A 23,095-nucleotide genomic window follows, 5' to 3' on the forward strand; every position below is an offset into this window, starting at 1 on the left:
CTGCTGCTGTATAGTCTCCATAAAGTGTCGTGTGCTCTGGGAAATCGAATACGTGAGGATCGCATTTCTTAAATATTGTGCGATGCGGGTATAACGCTTACCGATGCTAGGCTAGTCAAACGTTAACAGTACCGTACGTAGAAGCATGGCGATGCCGCCCGCATTCTTTAGAGGATTGCGAGGAGTTTAATGGGATTGTTTTGACATCCGTGAATGAAGATCACAGTGCCTTCAACACGCTTGGAAAGCGTCAACTGTGGCCGTCACTCCGGGTCGTAAGAGGTCACGTAGCTCAAACATCGAGAAGGAGCCTGCTTTAAAAGCAAATTCACAACCACAAGTACCTACAGCTATAATTATAGATGTGATAGATTATAATCTATCACGATTGTCAACGGTTATCTAAACTTACCAAAAGTTCCTACGTAAATTTGATGTACTCTTGAGATTCGGGAAAGTGAGATGTTTTTTTATTATTATTTTGGATAAAAAAAAGATATGTGTTGATAGTGCTTTGAAATTTTTTAAGACAGCGTGGTGAGGACATACCCCTGAGTGTAGATAACGCATTTTTGGGCGATTGGATATTCAAACATGAACCATATGACACAAAGAGGGAGGTTCCACACAAGGCTAACAACACAATCACCTGCATAGAAAATGATGACGCGTATCTATATCTCATATAAATGTGTTTGTTCTTTGGGGTAGGTCGCGTAAAAAAAATGTGTCGTGAACCCTCCTCCACCTGACATGGCCAATTGAATAAAAGTGCCACGCAAATCGAAACGTGGACAAATGTTTGACTGCTTCAGCAGCACCACCGGTGTTATTGTTGGAGAGCAGATCTCACAACTTGTACATGGGGGCACGGACGTTCTGCTGGCGATTCCATCCAGCTTCGTCAGGTTGCTAATAGGAACTCAGACCTAACCCTAAAAAATATAATGATGACTTATAATATTGATCCTGAAAGCCTACGTATAAAATTCACGCACCAATATGTATGTTGAGTGATTTTTTTGAGCAATTCCAGAATGGATTGTAAAATATACGCACAGGGGTCTGTTTCCCCATGAGATAATAAATAAAATACCATTGTAGTCCGTCAACCTATCAGCCTTCGGCACCAATGTTTTCCAGGTGAAAACAGACCCACGTCTGTGTTTTTTTTACTTTACAACCAACAATCCCCCCAGAATTGACAAAATATGCATATGTTGTCCAGAATAACATGACATTAAAGGAAATCAATACATTCACCACGCTGACCGATGCTGCTGGTTGGTGAAGGGGCGAACAGAGAGAGTTCAGTTTAACACGTAGTAGGCTTTCGTGACCAATATCCATAATAGAGGTTTTTGGGTTAGAGCGCGTAAATATATAAATGTGTCGTTAAAACCCGCCACCACCCGACTCAGCCAACTAGTAATGGTTGTCACGTAAACAGAACGTGCCAATTCGTCACTAGTACAGCACAAATCTGGCTGTCGCCTGATGAAGCTAGTTGTAATTACTGGCGAAACGTCGTACTCCGATTTTAAATGTCGTGGCTTGGCTCTCCAACACACCGGCGTGCTGTACTCGTGACGAATTGGCACGTTCTGTTTACGTGACAACCCTTATTAGTTGGCTGTGTCGGGTGGTGGCCGGTTTTAAAGACACATTTATATATTTACGCGATCTAACCCAAAAACCATTATCATATAGACAGTTCAGATGTCGCTCACCACTCATGTTAGCTACCCATGGCTAAGAACCGCATTCAGGTGACTGGGTTCATGGCAGCAATGCGCCAACTTTTCTGCCACCTCCCCAGCCCCCATTTGTCACAATCGATTTCATGAAATTAACTCCCAAAAAAGATATAACGGACTGCGATGGCAGTCACTGTTGAATTACCCCCCCCCTCCCAACAAATTTGTAGACACTTTATTGACCACAGAGAGATGATGGGTTGAGTCAACCCCCAACCAAGATTTGAGCTCGTAAACATTCGATTGCGAGCTGACTGCCACCAGGCAGTTTTTCGGTTTGGCAATGTTTGTTTGTTGTAGTACAGAGTCAGACTGATGGCCTTAATCTAAGTTGTCTTGTGGTTGTTATTGTTGTTTGACTTGCATCCCACTGGGATTTTTGCACACAGTGTTGGTGTACGGTGCTTTTTCTGCAATATGTTGCTGTCTTTTCTTGGATTTTCTGTTTGCACATAGTCAATTTAAGATGTTTTCTTGTTCATGTTTTTGTTTTTTTGTTTGTTGCGGTTGCACCCGATTCAAGAGCCGAATGGCTCACAAGTCTATACCTAATAAATTAAACTTGAAACTTGAAGGCTGGTTGTCATTAACACTGCCGAATAACAAAAAAGACGAGGCTGACGTTTCAGGAATTTATCCTACTCGGGCAGTGGCACTTATTCGGAGCTTTTAAGAAGGTTCATTGCCCAGAGCATGAACAATTATATTTTTTTCCATTATAAGGCTTTGTGAATAGTTGTTATTATTGCTTGTTGTGTTCTTTAATTGAGACAGGCAAATTGATAGATGTTGCAAATTTGCAGTCTTGTTGGCAGGCAACCCAAGGAATGTTGTGGGCTCATGTCTAATACTGTATACCCAGAGGCCCTTCATAGCCCCGTGCCTTCTGAACTACAGTAGTGTGTGGAAAGTTAATGATCTGCTCTCTAGAGCTGTCGAAGCACACGTGTGTGTTGGAGGCACAGGGCACCCAACATCTAAACTGCCTCGTGGAAATCATGATTCCCTCTAACATAAGGTGACCTTGCTGTTTTGCTGCCTGTCCTCAGTATTGAAAATTCGTCTATTTATGAAATTTGAACTTAGATTCTTCATCTATTTTACGTATTTATTTTTCGTGATTTGTTTACTTTTCTTATACTTGGCGCTCCTATCGTGTTTTTTTGTTGTTGCTTGATGTTGTAACTTTCTGACCCGCACCCTACTGGACATCTGTGAAAAAGAGCTTCATAGCTCGTCGGATTTCTCCAGGATAAATAAAGATTGTAATTCTGACCTTTATTATTATTACCACTACTGTGCTTGTTTAACAAGGAAAACCTCTCTGAATCTCATGACTATTTCAGCAGGGTCCTGCCAAATTTTTGCAGCACGGGGATGACGATTACTGGGTATATTCCTATTGAATAATTTTCGGGTCGTGTTCTTTTTGCAAATTTGAGAGCGAAAAAAATCGCACCCCAAAACTGTGGCTGTAAAAAAAAAGAAACGTGGCCTTATTTTGCTAAGTAGATGGACAAGATGATTCTGCACTCATTGTGCTTGTCAATGAAGGCTTGTTTATAGATCGAAACAAATTTGGAAACATCGTGGCAGGGATAAACCCACGATTACTGTATTATGAGCAACCATATTTTCCCATGCACGTACCGACATAAGAAACCAGTGTCCAAGTAATTGTTTGCCATTTTTACGGCACGATATTAAGTGTTGTTAGTATGACTAACTAGCACGCCGCTGTGGCTAAACATTTTTCATTAAGCCTGTCGAGATAAATATTTATTTACGTACAAATTTAATTCAGTATTTTAATCGTGACTTAAATAATTAAGTTACAAAATGTTGCCAACTGGCATTCATTACTTACATTGTTCTAAAAATATCACATATACGTGACATAAAAAATACACACCCAAAAAAACCCCATGTATTTTTATTATTTTATTATGTGACTTTACCGAAAGAACCAAGAATATGAATCCCTGCAGGCACGAAAGCTTTAAATCGAAATTTAACAGCACTACAAGTTATATTGTTTCGCATTTGCAAGAGCAATTGCCACATTGCTTGAGACGTAAATATTAAATTGTACATTACCACATTTTCCAGCTGTCCATTGCATGAGACATTCCGTTTCAATGGACTGTCACCTGATTGCCTGAGGCAAAGGTGCAGCCCTGCAATTGCTTGCTTACACTACGGCTTCTGGCGGAAGGGCCTCTCCTATAGCGAGCTCTCGAGAGGCCCTCTAGATGGTGTTTGGCCTACTCTTCCACCACATTTGACTTGCCGAGCACACAAACCGTGGTATATCGAGTTTTGCAGCTATCAACTGACATAAAACTAAGTGACCTTATGGATTAAACAAGGGTTTTATTTTCGAGGAATGTGTCAAAGCTTAAAATGTATACAGCAGGTACGAACTACTTTACAGATATATTTGAGCAAGCAGTCTCAGCTGCACGTGATTTTAGTCTGAGCGGATCGCGGGTTAACGTGTCTGGTAAACATTTTCTCGTGGATATTCTGAGGAGCGGAATACTGCATTTTCCAGCGATAAAAAGGTTTGTATCACTGCTTTTTTATTTGTGCAGAAGTCTGCACTATCCTAGTCGAGAATGGAACGGCAAATAAATGCCATACGTTGTTGGAACAACCCTTGTTTTTTTATTGTAATCGCTGGCTCGAGACATCCGTTATCCTGTAAATGCAGATCTCTTTAAGATCATTCCGTGTAAAGATGTCAAGTTCTCCTGCTGCTCTCTGGAAAAAAATGTGGCTTTCACAAATAAAGACCACTGGCTTACTCATTATTTCATTATTTTCCCCTATCGCCTGGTATTGTATTTACCTTGGTAAATAAAGGCCATGGGAAACTGCCGCTCACACCACATAAATACTGTGATGACACTTTATAGGGCTTAAGACCAATGCGTATTAACAAGCGCCCCTGATTGTGATGGTAAATGTGATAAATAAGTGCCATGGATTTGACATTTAAATGACATATCAAGAGATACATATAACCACTGAGAGGAAGTATTAACTCCTTGTTAAGGATTCCTTACAGTGACGATGTTCTTTGGAAAAGTCGAGTGCTCAAAAAAACATTTTTAAAATAGGCAAGGCATCATCGCGCAGTAAACAAAAAAAATGTGTCTTGGAACAGAGACTAAGCACGCACAGAACTTTGATCGTATTTCAATCATCTCATTGATTCCTTTTCGAGACGGCTTTGGAGGGGCAGTGTTTGTTCGTAGTGTTCTATATAACATTTTAATCGCAAGTATTGAAATGGCTTTTAACGAAATCAAACATTTACAAAAAAACGTGTAAATGGGGAGCAGGCCTCAAAACGGTCCATGCGCTGTGCTCAGAGCCGAGTGACCCGAGTTCAATTCCTGGCCGTCAGTGGTCAATGACATCCAAACTGGTTCAAACTAAACCCTCACGGGCAGCAGTGTCGGGGAGGTACCTTCATTCAGCAGGCGCCTCATGAATTGTCACCTAATTAGAAGCACTAAATTGAGCTGTCAATATAGCAACAGGAATACAACGGGGGGGGGGGCGGGGGGGGGTGCATTGGTGGGGCGGCTAAGCATTGTGTGTAGTATAGCGGGAAACAGAGTGACTGTGGTCAATAGTGCATTACAATATTGTCAACGCACGAGCGTCAATGGATGAGCCACTGACTCACATGCATTGACACTCTGCCTTCTGATGATGGATGCTTCTGACGAATGGAATGTATTTAATCCTCAGCCTTGAATGCATTGCGAATTCGCATACACGTAGGCATGTAGATATGCCTCGATTAAAATTGATGATTACACTCATGATGTGTACAGCAAAGCATTCATGTAAGAATCAATGATTTAATTTTTATTTGCGTGCGTTGTACGTCATGGGTTCACGCGCTCCTAGGCATGTGAAGATGCCTCGATTAACATAGATTCTTACACTCATGATGCGTGCATTGAAGCATTCGTGTGAGAATCAATATCTTTTTTAATTTGTGTACATTGTATACATCATGAGTTCACGCGATTCCCTGTGGAGACTCGAGGCGCTGCGTTGAGCACAATGCGAATATGAGAATCGGTTCTTGAATGGGCGAGTCCAAATTGTGAACTATTTTTTTTGGATTGGCAAGTCGGGTGAATTGGTTCAGGCCGTAAGCTACGTTGTACAGCAGCCAAATGGGGATGTTTAATGAGCTATTTGCTGCACAGTTTTGACAGTTCCAATTAAAGGAATCGCAAAGATGAATGCAATCTTAAATTAAGAGTGCTGTCGTATTTTAAATGTCATTCGCGTTGCGTTTCACTTATTGATTCGTTACGCTCCTCAAGAGGCGCTGCGCTACATTCCCGTAACGCAACGCACACGTGGACATCACGGCACAGCCAAGTCCCTTCGTGAGTTAGCGCTTTTTCACGTTTCTTCCCCGTAAATTTCTAACATTCGGTGCAACCAAAAGGGCCAAATGAAACGCGTTTCACTCGAACAGGCACGGACAAAGCCTTATTACGTAACAGCAGCAGCACATAAATGTATGCAAGCCACCACAAGGATCAACAAGTGGAGCTTGTTATTTTCTTTGAACCTACGTGATTTTACTGAAAGACCCAAAGAATATGGAGCTGATGGGTTATGGAATATTTCTCCCATCATTGTCTTCGAGTGCCCATCTGACCCTGGCTTCATCTTTGCTGCCCTCCCCCCCGTCCATCCCACGCTAAGGCGCCGGTCTGTGTAGCGGAGGTCAACGTGGTAAAAGAAAGTCACCCTCTGTGGGATCAACACGGGCATGGGAGAAGAAGGAAGGGCCCCTGATAATAACGCTCTTTAAAAACAAAAAAAACATGCGTGCGCACACACAAAGCAAAGATCCCACCGCCGATGTAGCCTTGCAGACGGTTGAGGCAAGGGCTGTTTGTGAACACGTATTAAGGCTGTAACGGAGCGCAAGACGGCGGTCTGGGCCACCATCACTTCATGACCGCCTTCGTCTCCCCAGTGCTGATGTTGACACAATGCACCAGGTAGTCACTGAAGGCGCAATAGACCCAGGAGAAGGCTATGGCTGCTTTGTATCACTCGCGTTATTGTGGCTGGGCTCGTAGCAGAGTCAGTGCTCTGTCCACGAAGCCACCACTGCCCGCCAAAGACAAAGATCCCCCATGTAGCTTTTAACAGACTGTTGGGGCAAGCGCTGTTAGCGAGTAGCAACTATGAATGCCAGCACGGCGCACGAGGGGATGGGTGGCCATCACCACGCTTGGCCGCCTTTGTTTCCACCGTGCTGATGTTTACACACTGCAACAGATACTCATTTAAGGCTGAGTCGACCTCGGGGAGGCCCAGGACCGGTTCGGATATCCGTTACTGGCGCTGGCCGCGAGAGGGATTCAAACTCGCGTCGCCGGGTTCGTTAGTGTAGTCTGCTAACCGCTCCCCATCACAAACATATGAACACACGTTTTGGACGCTGCAAAGTGTACAAAGATAAAGTGTGCACAGACTGGGCAAAGCTTGTATTGGACATAGATGTTTTATGCGGACGGCATATTCCACTGGAGTCCTTTGCGGGCGACATTTTCAAATTTGGCAAACTTGAGCTCCGACGCCATCGCACAATTGCCTTCCCACGCAAATGGCATCAGGGGCGTCGTGTTATTATGGTCACCACGCGCAGCAGTAATAACCAGGGCGTCCCACTGGATGCGAACCGTGAACCTCTGAACGCGCTACTGCTAGGCCATGTCAGCGAACTGAGCTACGCATTGGTATGGACCAGGTCACGAGTGGCGTGATGACTCTCTGTTATTTCGGTCTTCGATTAGCCAGCGCATACGCTCCTTCGCGCACGCTCCATTGCACAATGCTGGACACTGCGCGGACGATAGCTTTTCCGCTAATTGGATTACAAAAGTGAACCGTCACCGGGGAGACCCCGTGGGTTGCAGAGCCAAGTGGCAGAGTGCTCGGGCATGTCACAAGAGCAGCCAGGAATTTCCAATTTTCATTTACCGTGTGTTTAATGTGCTTGTCCATCTATCGGGCGCGACAGGGTTTCGGCTAAAAGCATCGTTGAGGTTTGTCCTCGGGTAATCTTAGCGTGGAGTGGTGGTGCAGAGGTTAGCGCACTGCGGTATGAACCCCGGACGACCAAATTCGATTCCTGTCCGTAGCTAACATCAGCGACGAGTGATAATCTGAACTGACTGACTCCTGGGCACCGCGTTCACTAACCCGAACTGACCATTGCGGTGAAGTTTGGTCAAACAACTCCTGTGACCAAATTCTTCGGTTTTTTCGGTAAAGTCACGTAGGTAAAAAAATTAAAATTAATAAAAGTAAAATAAAAATAAAATAAAAATCACGACGTTTCGGAGGCAACACAAGCTGTATCAAGTACAGCAAGCGTGCTGTGACGGTTCCACCTGAAGACGGAAGCTTGTGTTGCCTCCGAAACGTCGTGATTTTTATTTTATTTTTATTTTACTTTTATTAATTTTTATTTTTTCCCTACGTGACTTTACCGAAAAAACCGAAGAATATGAATCCTTGCAGTCACGAAAGCTTCAAATCTAGAATCCTGTGACCAACATGGGGGGGGGGGCCTTCATAAAGTAATAGATAAAATTATTATTTTTGTACTATTGTTAACAAGGTGGGACCTTTGTGATACTGTGTGGGTGTCATTGTCATCAGTAATACGTTACGATTAGCGCTTATAAACATCTAGCAGTTCACCAGGATTGGTTAAAGCATGTCTTGACTCTTTTTGAAACACTGAATGTTAAGCCGGTCCAGAGTTCGCTCGTGTTGAACAAATGCTGTTAAAATTGTGCACTCCCAGAAGGCGATTTGGCTGATGTGATGTGTAAAATAAATGCTTATTTTTTTCACGTGGAGTGAGAGATAAGGGAAGGCTACATATTGTCTTCTTGTTTAATTTAATTCTCCACAATGATACGAGTGATTATTTTGTATTAAGGTGCCCCATGTCTAGGTATTTCCATCTCTGCTATCTCCGTGCCTACCAACGACAATGGCTAACAGGCCATATAGTCTTCATAACTTTTGTGCAGACCGTGTATTTGAAAAAATGAACGTGACTTAAATCAGTTTCATAAAGTACTAATACAAATAGTTAAGACTAGTATTACTGTTTATATTCCTTTTCACAATAACATAGGGGCAAGCGGTTGTTTTGAACGTCCATTACCTTGTTAAAGCATTCCAACGAACAGCATTAAACCAGATTTTATTTGGCCTTTACCTGAAATGAAAGCCTCGGCGATACAAAAAAAAGCCGCGTAAGGCGTGGCATGCCTCGTACAAGCAGCCCGAGACTGTGGGATGTGCCAATGTTGAACCTCACTTTAAAGTCACCATGGGGGCAGCCAACTGAGGAACTGATTAAAGCCAGAAGTCGTTATTCACGTGTATGAGGCCTCCTGCGAGAGGCCGGGATGTGAAAGCGAGCAGCAGTAAATAACGTTCGCTCAACAAGTGGCTTCATGTCCGCACCACTGCGGTGTGAAAGCCGAGGGCTATAGGGTTCCTCGGAAGCATTCCAAACGCCGCCTAGAACGGAAAAGCTCGCACAACCAGCTGCTGTAAAGAGAATGTTACGAGAATATGTTAAAACGAACAGCCATTGTCGTGGAGAGATGTGGCGGAGCTGTGATTTTACAGGTTCAAGCAAGAGACTTACACACTGCAAGCACTCACACCATGATCTGCATACAACGTACGCCGTTCAATACCAATGCATTTTGATACAACTGTTTATCTCAAATATGCATGATAAGGATAGTGGTTACCTGCATAGCATGCAAATGGGTAATATGGCCAGTAGCATGCATGGCTGCTTTGGGTCTCCACAATGCTGATGTTTATACATTGTACAAGCTGCTAATTTAAGGCTGAGATGACCCCAGGAGAGACCCTAGGTCAGGTTCAGACACCATTCACCGCTGATGTTATTTACGGATGGGAATTCAACTCTGATCATCAAGTTCATAGAACATTGCACAAAACACTGCAACCACTCTTCCGCAAATACAAAGATCCCCCATGTAACCTCAACAAATTGCTGGGGCAAGTGCGGTTATCGAGTAGCACCTATGAAGGCCGGCACAGCACACGGGGGGGGGGGGGGTCGCGTGGGTGGTCAACACCATGCCCGGTCGCCTTTGTTTCCATCGAAGCTGATGTTTACACATTGCATCAGGTACTCATTTAAGGCTGAGTCAACCTCGGGGAGGCTCAGGACCCGTTTAGATAATCGTCACTGTTGTTGATCACGAGCGGGGATCGAACTCGGGCCGGCGGGTTCCTAGCGCAGCGCGCTAACCAATGCACCGCCGGTCTGCGTTTGTGTGCGCGCCTATTCAGACGAGGTGGCACTATCTGCTGTTGAGTCTTGAGTAACCCCCGTTCGGAATCCACAAGAGGAATGTAATGACCCAATGTTGCCTCTTCTTCTTCTCCTTCTCATCGCAGACGAGCGTGATCGTGTTCAGAAGAAAACCTTCACGAAATGGGTGAACAAGCACCTGATGAAGGTACGGAGAGAACATTGGGGCATCGCTCACACGTTTGTGCTCACACGTTTGTGCTCACACGTGCGCATTCGCATGCACGCAGCACGTGGCGTGCATGCGTACGCCACGCTGGCCGGAGTGTTGAGGTCGCGAGCTGCGTTGGCAGCGCCAGAGCGTTCTGGTTTGATGTTTTCAAGTTTCAAGTTTCATTTATTAGGTGTAGCCCTGTGAGCCATGCGGCTCTTAAGTCGGGTGTAACCGCAACAAACAAAATATGAACACAGAACATCTTATAGCGTGGGTCACTCGCAAAACGCCGCGGTGGCTAGGAGATGTTGACTACCACGATCGCTACGCAGGAGATCGTCGGTTCGATCCCGATCCCGACGCCTGCTGCTCTATATTTGCGTTCCTCTCACTCTCTCCCCGTGGTCGCGTGGATGATAACCAGGTGAAGGGATACGTTCGTGTTGAGTTCGCTTGTCCGACTGTATCTGCTTCTTCTCACAGCTGCTTGCGTTGGGGGAAATTGTGGGTAACCCTCACATCTTCAGGGCAATCGGGCCAGTTGTAATAATCAATGTTGGCCACAGTTATTCTTCATCATAGGAGGCTTCTGTTACAGAAATTCATTCGTGAGAATCTTACTGTACTTTATTTAAACGTATGTATGTCGAACTTCTTTTTCACCGTATGTAGACAACTTCTAATCAGAGGTGCGGTACTGTATTTAATTAGTTTTTATAATCATCATTTGCATCGCTTTATCAACCCACTGCTTGATGAAGGCATCCCAACACCATGTCAGTTGTGGGAGTCTGTTGGACTGTACTTCATCGTGCTAGGAAGTGGGGGGTGGGGGGGGGATCGGTGAGGAGAGGACACAAGAAAGGTTCAGATATCAATCTCCGTGCATGTTCGCCATGATTGGGAATGGAACCCATGTTGGTGTGTTTATAGTGCTAACCGCTGCACCGCCTCTGCCCACAAACTACACGTCGAATTTTAAAATGGCTACGCGCATTTAAACAAAAATGTTATTGGATGAGCAATTGAATGTTCCAACACAACCTGCCATGCGTTTCACAAGTACTGATCAAACACATCTTACCCATAATGCATTGCTTTAAGGTTCACAAGTTCTATTCATGTCTTCCCGTGTGACTTTTTAAACCCAAAACATGAAAGGTGCCATTGATTTCTTTTTTTAAATTCTGCACCGGGTTTTGCACCTCCCCATGACTCCAGTTAAAAGTTTCCAATTCATTTAGGGCGTGAGTTTGAAAGCAGAGCCCTATATTGAAACGCAATCAACAATCCATAACACAGGTGGTTTGGGTTAGATCAAGTAAATATATAAATGTGTCGTTCAAGTTCAAGTTAAACCCGCCACCACCCGACACAGCCAACTAATAAGGTTTGTCACATAAACAGCACGTGCCAATTCGTCACTAGTGCAGTACACCATTGGCTTTGCTCTCCAACACACAACCGGTGGTGCTGTACTAGTAACGAATTGGCACGTTCTGTTCATGTGACAAACTTTACCAATTGGCTGTGTCGGGTGGTGGCGGGTTTAACGACACAATTATATATTTACACGATCTAACCCAAAAAAAACCTGTATTTTGGATATTGTACATTGCATTATTATATTGGTCTGTATGTATGCGTGCATGCGTTAACATATTGGCTGTATTATGGATGATATTGGTCGCGAAAGCCTACATATTAAAGCAATCCACAATGCTCCCGTTTTTAAGCCTGAGAAAACCGTAACGCTCATTTTAGCCTCTATAAAGGTACTCCTTTGTACGGCGTTGGGGAGCATTTTTATTATTATTATTTCCTTGGCAATTTTACGAGCGCCATAAAATTAGGGTGACTTGAGAAGGATTACATCCTTGGGTTCTTTATGTGAATGCGATTTATGCGGTGTATGGGCACTGAGCCTCAAAAGACACACACCGAAAACACTTTTGTAATTTATTTCACCTTCTTAATTCAGCGCGTGCCAACAACATCTCCTTGGCCAAAAGGTATAAATTTCGAGGGTGCCCAATTCTGTAGAATCCCACCCCCTATCATTCCGGAGCACGCATTCGGATTTAGGCTGCTCGACATGAATTTTACCTCCAGTGCATTAAGCCGCTCACTCGTATATCCCGAACCCTCTTTGTTGTGGAACAAGTACACCGCTAAAATATCTCTGGACATCCGGGTCAACTTTTTTGCTGAATGTGACGAGTTGTACATCGTAGATTGATTGGTTGCCCTAGTGATACAGGTTTGTTTTGGCACCATGTCCCATGTTGTCATTATCAGCAGCTTCCGCATGATGTCCCCCAGTGCTGTGATTGTTAGGCGTGGTTAACATCAGTGGCAGGTGATGTCTGAAGCAGTCCTGGGCCTTTTCCCTCCAAGCGCTGATGATACGTGGGGAAGTATGGACCAACAATCTTGATGACCACACAGCCAGGGGAGGCCCTCATCCAGCAGTAGATTGACAAATGGCCATACGATATTATTAAACATCATCGCCATCACCATCATCATCATCTTCTTTGATCTGTTGTTAAGGACGATATTGTGTTACCATTGTATAAAACACCTTTGTTCAGTGGAATGCCCATTGAGTTTGACATTTACAGCAGTAACGGCGAAATGTCTCCTCTTGTTTTAATGCATTCAGCCACTGTGCGAATGATTTTATGCCAATCCCGGTCTGTGCATTTCTGTTTGTCCCCTAACTAAACCTGACTCGAATAAGCCTGGTTTCGAAGGTTAATTCTTGAATGATTCTGTTATTTTGTCAGGACGATGGGACCCTGGCACTAACAGTATTTTAAATGTGTTCACACAAAAGAAACGTAATCCTGCCACTTAACAGGCAGGGAACAAGCACAACATAGATTCCATGAAGTGTGTGTTTTAGCAGCAGTTTCGAGATCCATACAGTGCATTGGTAGCTGAGGATTTCTAAGCATGAAGGCTATGTTGATCTACTTCAATCGATTACTGAATGTGGCATGAGTTCTACTGTAGTTGCTGATCAATTGCTTTTGCAGGGTATCCTAATTATATCTCTTCATGTAACAGAAAACAATGCTTAACAAATTATAAGCTTTACCATTTTTATATAAGTATTTGTACATCATTCATTGTATCCGCTTCATATTACGTGCAACGTAATACACAATACGAGCAACTGTTTACCCATGGTGCACCACGTCAAGTTACAAGGACAAAACATATATTATCATAGTGTCTTTTTTGTTTGCAATTAACTGCAGGTATTGTGGTTAATGCTGACATGAATCCTCATAAAAAGGTTTCAGTTTTGTTGCCAGAACAAAAGGGAAAAACCCTATTATTAGAGTCAAGGATGTAATTAATAAAAATATAAAAGAGGAATGGGGAAGGGAAGAGAGAAGAGAAAAATGGGAAATAAGAGTAAGAGGATGGAAAAGGAATTGAAAATGGGAGCGAAGGGGTCAGGAATGATGATGGTAGGGAGAAAGAAGCTCCACGTAAAGGGGCCGCGACGCTGCTGCACAGAGAAGCATCTGTTTTCATAGGGGGCGGCGAGAAGGGAGGGATTTAGAGTGGGGGTGGCCACACAGAAGTCACGTGATTTACGGGACGCTTGAGCCAATTTAGATAGACGTGCTGTCGATGGCCAAACCACCCAATATGTGCCTAATTCGTCAGATCTTAGAAGCCAAGCTGGAGCTTGAACCTGCTTAGATGGGTGACTGCCATGTATACAGGAGGTGGTGTTATAGGCTGCAAATTGTACTGCACTTGTATGCTTCTATGTCTATGCTCCCTGCCTTCACCTACCCACATTGATAAATGTGGTGTGGAGCAAGGTCAAACAGCCACCACAACTAATTTGCTACGTGGGGAAGCCCTCGTCTATACCCGACTGAAGAAGGTGGGGCTCTTAGAGACGAACATTGGGACCATTGCAGAGCGAGAAAAATACGAGTGGAAATGTGATTTTTGGATCAAATGCAGGAATTTAGCGGCCAGAAGTTGTTATTCCTCAACATGAGCTCTCCGGTAGATCTTACGGGAACTCGGGAGTTAAAAATATTGAATCAAGCACAGAGATGTTAAGAAACGTACCATCAGAAATATTTCACGGGCAAATAAAACACAGATCTTAGTGGCTTCAGGCCAGGGCATGAACACATCTGCTCCCGAAATATGTGGCCATGCAGTGCAATTGCCACTGGAAAAATCACTTTTTCCATTGCCGTGAACTAAAGGTGTAATTTCTGGCTGCAGTGTAAGTCACTTAAAAGTTTACAACAACCATGCAATTGTCATTTATATGCGAAGATTTGAGATACAATAACTGTTTTGTATGTTTTTTTTACGATTTTATTTTAACCATTCAAACGGTATGCATCAGCAAATTGTGTAGATTTCTTCAGTTCCAGGGTATGTTGCAGACGTAAATTAGATAGCCAATGTTATTTCCGATTTTTAAAAAATGTCCCCTTTGACTTCATCTGCAGTGGGTTGTCTCATCAATCCATCGTGAACGTAAACAGCCTTTGTGTAAATTCACTGCTGGATGAGGGCCTCTCCTCCACATTGTGCACATAGTGGGGGGGGGGGGGGGTTTACTCGACCATGCCTCACCACACTGCTTCTGTATAGTTTGGCGAAAGTGAAAAGCATTGACGCGGGAGCGTAGAAGTACGGTACAGCAATGGGTGTTGCTGTATTGAAAACATACGTCGCATTTCAGGAAATGGCCATTCTTCAACGAACATCACCCGAAATTACACCTCTTATGTATATTTTACCTTTCAAGGCCACAATGTTAATGACACAATATGTTGAGTTATTTTTTTGTCATTTCGATTGTAATGTAGCGTGTGCTCAAGAGCACACCGCCCCAGCACACACTCGAGTGCATGCGCATAGCAACTCGCACACACGCACGCGCGCACGCACAAGGCTGTCTTGTCTTTGCCTTCCTCTCTCGTGGGTGCGATGTTGATTCACAGCCCAGTGGCTCTCTTGCGGTCCCATATCCATCACCCACTCCATTCAGCAGGACGCACCCTTCCCACAGTCATAGGGCAAGGCAGGGCTTACATGAGGACCGTCAAGAGCCATATAACACCGCCTCATGCATATGCATTCATGTGTTCGCTGGCCGCGATGCTTCAATGCATCGCTGGCTCGAAGAACACTGTGCCAACACGTGTGAATCTATTACCGCTTTCCCCCCGTTAATTTATACATTTTAGTCAGCGGTGAAAGGTAAACCGCGCTCGTGTCAAAATCTTTGCCCAAAGCGCATTGCGGTAAGTTGATATTGGCTGTCATTTTAATAGCACACTTTTTCAGATTCCGAAATAAATCAATCGGTCAAAATAATACTGATATTTGTTGACTCAGTACAGCCTCACTGAGTCGTTTTCAGAAGGAGCCTGCTGCATTGTGATGTTTGGCGAATTCGATTTAATCAGTGTTTGGCTTCATGGGGTTGGAAACCGGAGAACATGGAAAAAACACTACCACAAGTAGCATAGCATGATTCTTCACAGCGCACGCCTACAACACCTGGCAAGCCTTAGTGGTGGTCAGCCCATCCACCTGCTAACCAGGCTCAACGTTGCTTAGCTTCCGAGATCCGACAGGAGTGTGTGCATTGATGGTGATTTTGTCACAATTGTAGGTAAAATACTTAATATTTAACACATATTTGTTCATTGGAGACAAATAATGACTACGCAAATGTCGTGTATATAATGCTATTTATAAAGATTCATAATGTTTACTATCAATGGTTCTCAAACTCTCATTTTAATGAAACATTGATCAATCTCAATTCAATGTCCAGTTATTAAAACACAAACTATTGCCTTATAAGCACATATGCTTGTGAACATGAAAGTGTACCACAATTACTTGTACATATTTAGCGTAACAATGCATCGATGTATCGTTTAGTATCGAATTGTGGGCTCACGAAACTCGCGTCAAATTGCGCGTGTGTCTGAACTCTTATTGTTCAGCAAAGTGGGTTCATGTGACTCATCCAGTCATTTGAGGACGCTAATTTTGCCGCAGTAAACTACATATATGTAGATTTAAAATAAATCAATTCTTGATAATAGGGTTTTCCCCTTTTTTCTGGCAACAAAACAGGTGTTAAGTTGATACAACACCAAACTGAAACCTTTTACAAGGAATCATGTCTGCATTAACCACAATACTTGTGGTCAGAATGCAAACAAAAAACATACTCTGATAATATATGCATTGTCTTTGAAACTGATTGGTCAACACCAGAGACAGCTTTCTTCGTTATAGACCTGAGGACGCCAAAAAGCGTACTTGTAAAAGGTGTCAGTTTGGTGTTTTAACATCTTAACACCTGTTTTGTTCTTAATTTTGGAGTTTTCGCGACTGCAGGAATTATTCTTTGGTTCTTTCGGTAAAGTCACGTATAAAGATAAAATAATAAATTAAATAATAGCATACGACGTTTCGATTGCCAGAAAAAAGGGAAAAAAACTATTATCATATTTGGTACTGGCAAAGGAGGTCCCATGATGTAGAAAATCAATTATTGCATCAAATCGTGACACTAAATCATGACAATTTATCAAATCACGAGGGGTGGGGACAGTGGGGGGTAGGGATGGAAGTGGGTTGGTGGGGGGGGGTTCATCACAACTTTAATTGATTTGACATTATTGAAACACTCATGGGAAACGTTATTATTATTTTGTTTACGAACAATATATTTTTTAAAATCTAATATGATGGATGTGCTACAACACGTGTGTAAGTGCCCCGAGATAGTGCTTGCTAGCTTACTCGTGCTGGGCTGCTATGGGCTCGGTATTCCATGGGTATATTTCAAAGGCTTTCTTCAGTCTTGGCAAAGCTCCCACGTTAATCATTGCCAGTGCTGGAAAAAATGTGAATCCCATTCCACTGGTGGATAATGGTGCCCTGTGCTCCACAGCGTGGACGGGACATGCAGCTTATTTCCACATGGGCTGGCTGCTGTTTGAAAGTAATTTAGTGCAGTCTCTCCGTCTATAGTCATTGTTACCAACTGCCACTACCGCCGACACTACGATTTGCAAATATTTTGCATCTTTGCAAGTCTCTAATTTTTTGAGTGCAACAACACGTTCGCAAATAACGAATTAGTATATTAAAAATAATTAATCTGAATCTTGCGAATTTGACCGCCGTCTTGGTAAACAATGACCAAACTTTTTTTTTCATGATTCCTTTTAAAAGCCCAAGTCACTCTTGCAGATTAGACTCATCCTCGTCTCGTGAGTTCTCAACTTGTTAAAGCAAAGTGGACTTGAACTTCAAACTTGAAATGGCATACATCCTAGTCGGTTGTGATAATCACGGTAATAATTGCAATAAACAACACACTCGCTCACTCATCTACCCACTCACCTACTTAGTTGTTCTTATAACTCATCTCATTGACTACCCTGCAGCAGGTTATGGTGGACTAGTTGAGATGACGTGGGAATTTCAGGTGTTTTGAGTTGCCGATGCATTTGAGCGAGTGCCACTGTGCATGAACATTTCTTATCATGATTATTAAACAACGCAGTTGATTTATCTAGGAGAGTCTCACTCATAATCAACACTCATTTGCCATGAGGGTGTTATTTTTATATCGCTGCCGAATTATATATTTTTTCAAAGTATTTTTTACATGAAGGAGAAAAGCTACGATTTCCGAAGAAAATACGTTCATACGTGAAGCGAACACTCAAGAGGGCCTGCACAGATGTGCGACTTTATTCACTGTGCTGCCATCTCCTGGCCACTCCACAGCCCAGCGAGTTCCAGAGTTCCGCGTATCCGTGTGATCCACCAACGCTGACTTTCCATACAAAGTACCGCATTGCAGGGGTGTCGCCAGACGACACGCGCATTTGCCTAGGCCTTCCGCGACACTACAAATCTTGAAATCTCGACTAAAAAACGTATATAGGTTAAAATGGCTTTTTCTCGTTAGTTATTTTCAAACGTCTTTCTCACTTCGTCTTTCCTTGTTTGATGTTAAACTCGTTTCGCCTTTCCATGCATAGCGTCCCGAGAACGATAGTTTAAGGGTGCTTTATAAATGTAAATTATTATTATTGCCCTCGGTATGTTAAAAGACAATTAACCAATAGGTCCCTTGATTCCTCCGCCCATGTTGAGGACTCACTCTTCCAGACTGACGTTTGATCTCACCCACGCCGCGTTCAACCACCACCACACTGCGGCTCACAACACTCCACTTGCTGTTCCTCCCCTCGCTCTGCTCCACTTTGGAATCACCTCCCATCAACTAATCCCCCAACTTATTCAAATAACAACCTTGCTCAATTCATCAATTGTAACTTTAACGGTGATGTTTGTTTTTGGCCCACTTGGCTTCTTTGGGCCTTTTCGGCCTGTGTTCTGCAATCGTGATATAACTAAATAATAGTTTCCCGTGCGTGACACCTTGCCGTCAGTAGCAGCAGAACCTGATTGGTCCCGTTCCAAGTTAAGCGTGATCGATGGGGTCGCGTTCGCACGTGTCCTCGCCACCGCACTGGCTGTGCTTGAGCTCTCGGTGAGGCAGCCAGCAATGTCCCTCTAAAATTAGCGGCAGAGGTGTGCGTGTGGGGGATTTTGGAAGGGGACATCGCGCATGGGTTCCGGCCCTGGAAAATGAGCTCTGGCTTAGCCCCCCGTGGTCGGGGATTTGCCCTGGCAGCAAGGCGGTAATTCATGGCATGCTCGGAAGGGCAAACTTCCGGGATGTTATTTTAGGCAGAGGCTTCCATCTCGACGACAACAAATCAATGAAAGCCAGATTTATTGTCACGGCTGTTTAGCTGCAATTTGGCCTACGGAGTTTATGTACAAGTAAAATGCTGGTTTAAAAATCACGAACAAAGTTCAGATGAACAGGCCTGAACCTTCTTGTCAATCCGCTGCTGGATGAAGGCTTCCCCTCGCCACGTTGGTCGTGGAGGTTGTTTGTTCATACTTCACCGTGCCAGTCAGTGCGGGTTGGTTACGGGGATGGGTTTCCCAGGACCGGTTCAGATATTACTAACGACTGATGTTAACCGTGAACAGGAATCAAACTGGTCGCCAGATTAGTCGTGTAGAGCGCTAACCACTGTGCCACCGCTCCACCTACGTTTCATATACACATGTCATTTTTTTAATGTAATGTACGTGTTACATTTTTTGTAACATATTTTTAGGTTTATTTTGTATTGTAGCACTGTATGGATATCCACCCACTGGTATAAACAGAGTAGAATAAAAAATAAACAATATCGGGGCCAATGTGACTTATCCAGAATTTACAACAAATCGTCCATCATTAATAAAGGCGGACAAATTAAATTCAAGAGGCAAAGTTGCATCTTGACAAATAGCGAAAACCCATCGCCTTCAAAATCTGCCCATGGTTGATTAAAAAAAACACTTCCATACACTTTCACCAAAAAAACCGGACAAAAAACGGCATTCACCAACCCATGAATGAGGCAATTGACTCCAACTTTATTAGGATACCTTACCATACACTGCAGAAAATATAAATAATACATTCAACGTACTGTACGGTGGTTTCAATGGTACGCTTTGCCTCGAAAGTCGAGTTGCTGAATTCATTTCCTGAAGAAGCTCCCCAGCACGTGGAGCGAAACGTCGGACACAACAAAACGCGGGGGCGGGACACGACGACCCCCCCAAGCGCATCGGAGAGCCGTGTAGCGCAACCGCACGAAACCAATGCGGCTTTGCTAGGACCCCTTTTACCACTTCACCCTGTTACCTGTGCTCCACTCGGCTTGCGTATAAAACACCGTGCTCCCGTGCAGCGGGCTATTCACCGCGACCCACGAAGTGAAACTGCACACCCCCCCCTCCCCCCCAAACGTCCATCCCCTTTGAAGGTAGCAGTGGGGCCTTTGTGCGCTTGTAAAAAGAGATGCTGATAATTATAGATGACCTCTTACCAGTCGTATTCAGCACTTTATAAGACGATGCTTTTGTATCATGTGCTCCGATGGCCTGATGCAGCATATTCTCAATAGAGAACTCCAACTATATATGTAATTGTATTCAATCTGGTTTTAAAATCTAATTTTCTAAAGTGATAATAATTATTGAAGCCAGATTTGAGTCTTTCTTCATTTCTCCCTCTTTCTCTCTCTCTCCCGCGCCATGTGCTCATGGTGCGGTTGTTGTTGTTGTTCTTGTCACAACTCCTCCAATGGCGTCCCCTCCTTAGTGATCCGTGTTCAATTCTAATATTCGGCTTCAATATTCACAAAACATTATTGCTTAAATTTTGGCCAAATATCAATCCCTCCCAAAAAAACAGCTGACCATTTGGCCAGATTTGAAGGCAAACCAAAATATGTTTTAGTACACCCCTAAACATTGTGGAATAAATAAAGTGTGTGTGGGTGTGTGTGCAATCAGCTGTAACATGTGAGATGCTTTTCACGGATGAAACCACGACAAAGAAGGCCCGTGGTGAGCTTATTTGAAAGACAGGAATTCCAGTTTCCATAAAGCGGCGTCACCGATTGGCTCAGGCCTCATTACTTTCTCACCCTCGCATGGAGTGCCCGCTGCCTGCTGGGGTGGCACGCTTTCAAGCCGTGCTACATGTTGGGCTCGGTCAAGAGGTATTTTAGTCGACGTTAACCCCACGGTGTTTCCGGTGTTCCACTCGGTGTCCTGCCACATACCGTTGTCACAGCGGGAGGCACGAAGAGCCACTAAGGTCGCCGAGTCAGTCCACTGTTGTTCGCACTACGCCTGACGAATTTCTCGCGTCAGACGTCAATTCTGACAGGTGGCCCGAGGGCTAGATTTGCTCGTGCGTTGAGGTCCACAGATCTCTCTAATGATGGCCAGGGTGAGCTTTCCTTGTCCAGGCCTATACTAACTGACACCTCTGCGGGAACTTTGTCCTCCACCGTGCTGTTCTCTGGCACACATTTTGTAAATGCTGCTTTCTTGCGGTCAAGAGTTTGACAAAAATCCACTTGAGCATTTGGCTGAGTGCGCTGTTTGTGGGTTCGGATTTGGTAGCCGATATTGCGGGGAGCGGTGGCGCAGCCATCGATTTACGCTCACAGCCAACACCGGTGACAATTATCTGAACGGGTCCTGGGCCTCCCCTAGGTCGACTCAGCCTCAAATGAGTACCTGGTGCGTTGTTTAAACATCACCGATGGGGAGACAAAGGCGGTCGGGAGTGGTGCTGGCCACCAACCCCATCGTGTACCGTGCCTACCTTCGAAGGTGCTCGCTAACAGCACTTGCCCCAAGTATGTTCAGGCTATCGGGGGGGAATCTTTGTCTTTGATGGCTGATTGGATGATCATCATGCGTGTATGAACTGCAACAGTCCATATTGTCTCGTTTGCACGACATACGATTGCGTTTATGAACACTTGATGTTTTTGCTATCGTGATATAATATGTCCATTGACAGAGGTCTTTTTTTATTATAGATGTTCTGTAAATCATTAAAATTTCCTGCATTATAATTTACAGGAAATACACACAAACATTGCAGAAAATAGAAAGTTTGCCGACTGAGTGCAAATAAATACGAAAACATGATTTGCATATTGTGTTTAATCTGGCGTGTAGTCTGCAATATACGAACATTTGTACTCCGTGTTGTTTTGGCTGATGTGAAAACAAACACCGGCGAGCATTACAACATTGACAAACAGTGTTCCTACAAACGCTCATTGAATGATATGAAAATGCTCTAATTTCCACGAGTGAAGTACCTGGAATTTTTTTTTGTCATTGTTCAGCATTTAGTAGTTTTTTTTAATTTATTTCAAACACAAATCTTCTTTACCTGATACTTCACTAAAAATATATATTTTTTCCGTCTTCATTAACTTCCTCTGAATGTTTACTCTGGTGTCATGCTGTCTCTAAAATGCCGCTTATAAATGTGTTTTACCTTTCAATTGCTTTCAGCTTAAGACCTGGAATAATATTCGTCATTGTTTAGCATTTACGAGTTTTTTTCATTCATTTCAAACACAAATCATCTTTACCTTATACTTCGCTAAAAAAAATAGACTTTTCCTGCCTTCATTAACTTCCTCCGAATTGTTCACTCTTTTGTCATGCCGTCTCTACTTGTAAATGTGTTCTAACTTTCCCTTGGCTTCTCTTTTCCTTGCTTTCATGCCCCACATTTCCTCTCCGCCCTCCTACACGACCGTAGCACTGGAAAAAAGAGGTAAGGCCGCACTGAATGCAACCGATCCCTAACGCGTGGCAATGAAACCATTCATTTTCTTTCCGCACATTCTTTAGAAACCCCCCCAAAAAAGCACAACAGTAATTAATCGTGGGTTCGTTTTTTAGAAACTAAATGAAACGACTACTTTTAACAATAATTTACCACCCATTGTCAACGCACTTGCTGGATGCAGGTCACATCGTGACATCGGTTACATGGATTGTTTTACCATACTTCACGACACCGGTTGATGTGGGTTTTACTGAAGGGGGTGGGGGAGATAGCTGTGGCTTTGAATCAAACTCAGATCTCTGGGTTCATAGCACTGGTGCGCTAACCACTGCGCCACCACTCTCTTCCCTACCCCTCTGTATTATTTAAGTACATTTAAAGTACGGTGTAGGGTATAAGGTGTAACAATCTCCTTGATTCTAAACGTCCGTGTATTTTACGTAAAATACACGCAATGCCATTGTGTTTAATATTTA

At 43.7% G+C, this 23,095-nt stretch overlaps 1 protein-coding gene across 2 annotated transcripts in view; it reads left to right on the forward strand.

Annotated features, from left to right (window-relative positions):
• Window positions 1–23,095, forward strand: part of PLEC (plectin) — a 174,928-nt gene that overhangs the window by 72,251 nt on the left and 79,582 nt on the right. For both annotated transcript variants that reach the window (XM_078866310.1, XM_078866309.1), the window contains exon 2: window positions 10,275–10,336. In XM_078866310.1, coding sequence (XP_078722436.1) covers window positions 10,275–10,336 — 62 coding nt within the window. The remainder of the gene's footprint in view (window positions 1–10,274; window positions 10,337–23,095) is intronic.

The sequence above is a fragment of the Lampetra fluviatilis genome, chromosome 22, assembly GCF_964198595.1.
Source record: "Lampetra fluviatilis chromosome 22, kcLamFluv1.1, whole genome shotgun sequence".
Classification (NCBI taxonomy): Eukaryota; Metazoa; Chordata; class Hyperoartia; order Petromyzontiformes; family Petromyzontidae; genus Lampetra; species Lampetra fluviatilis.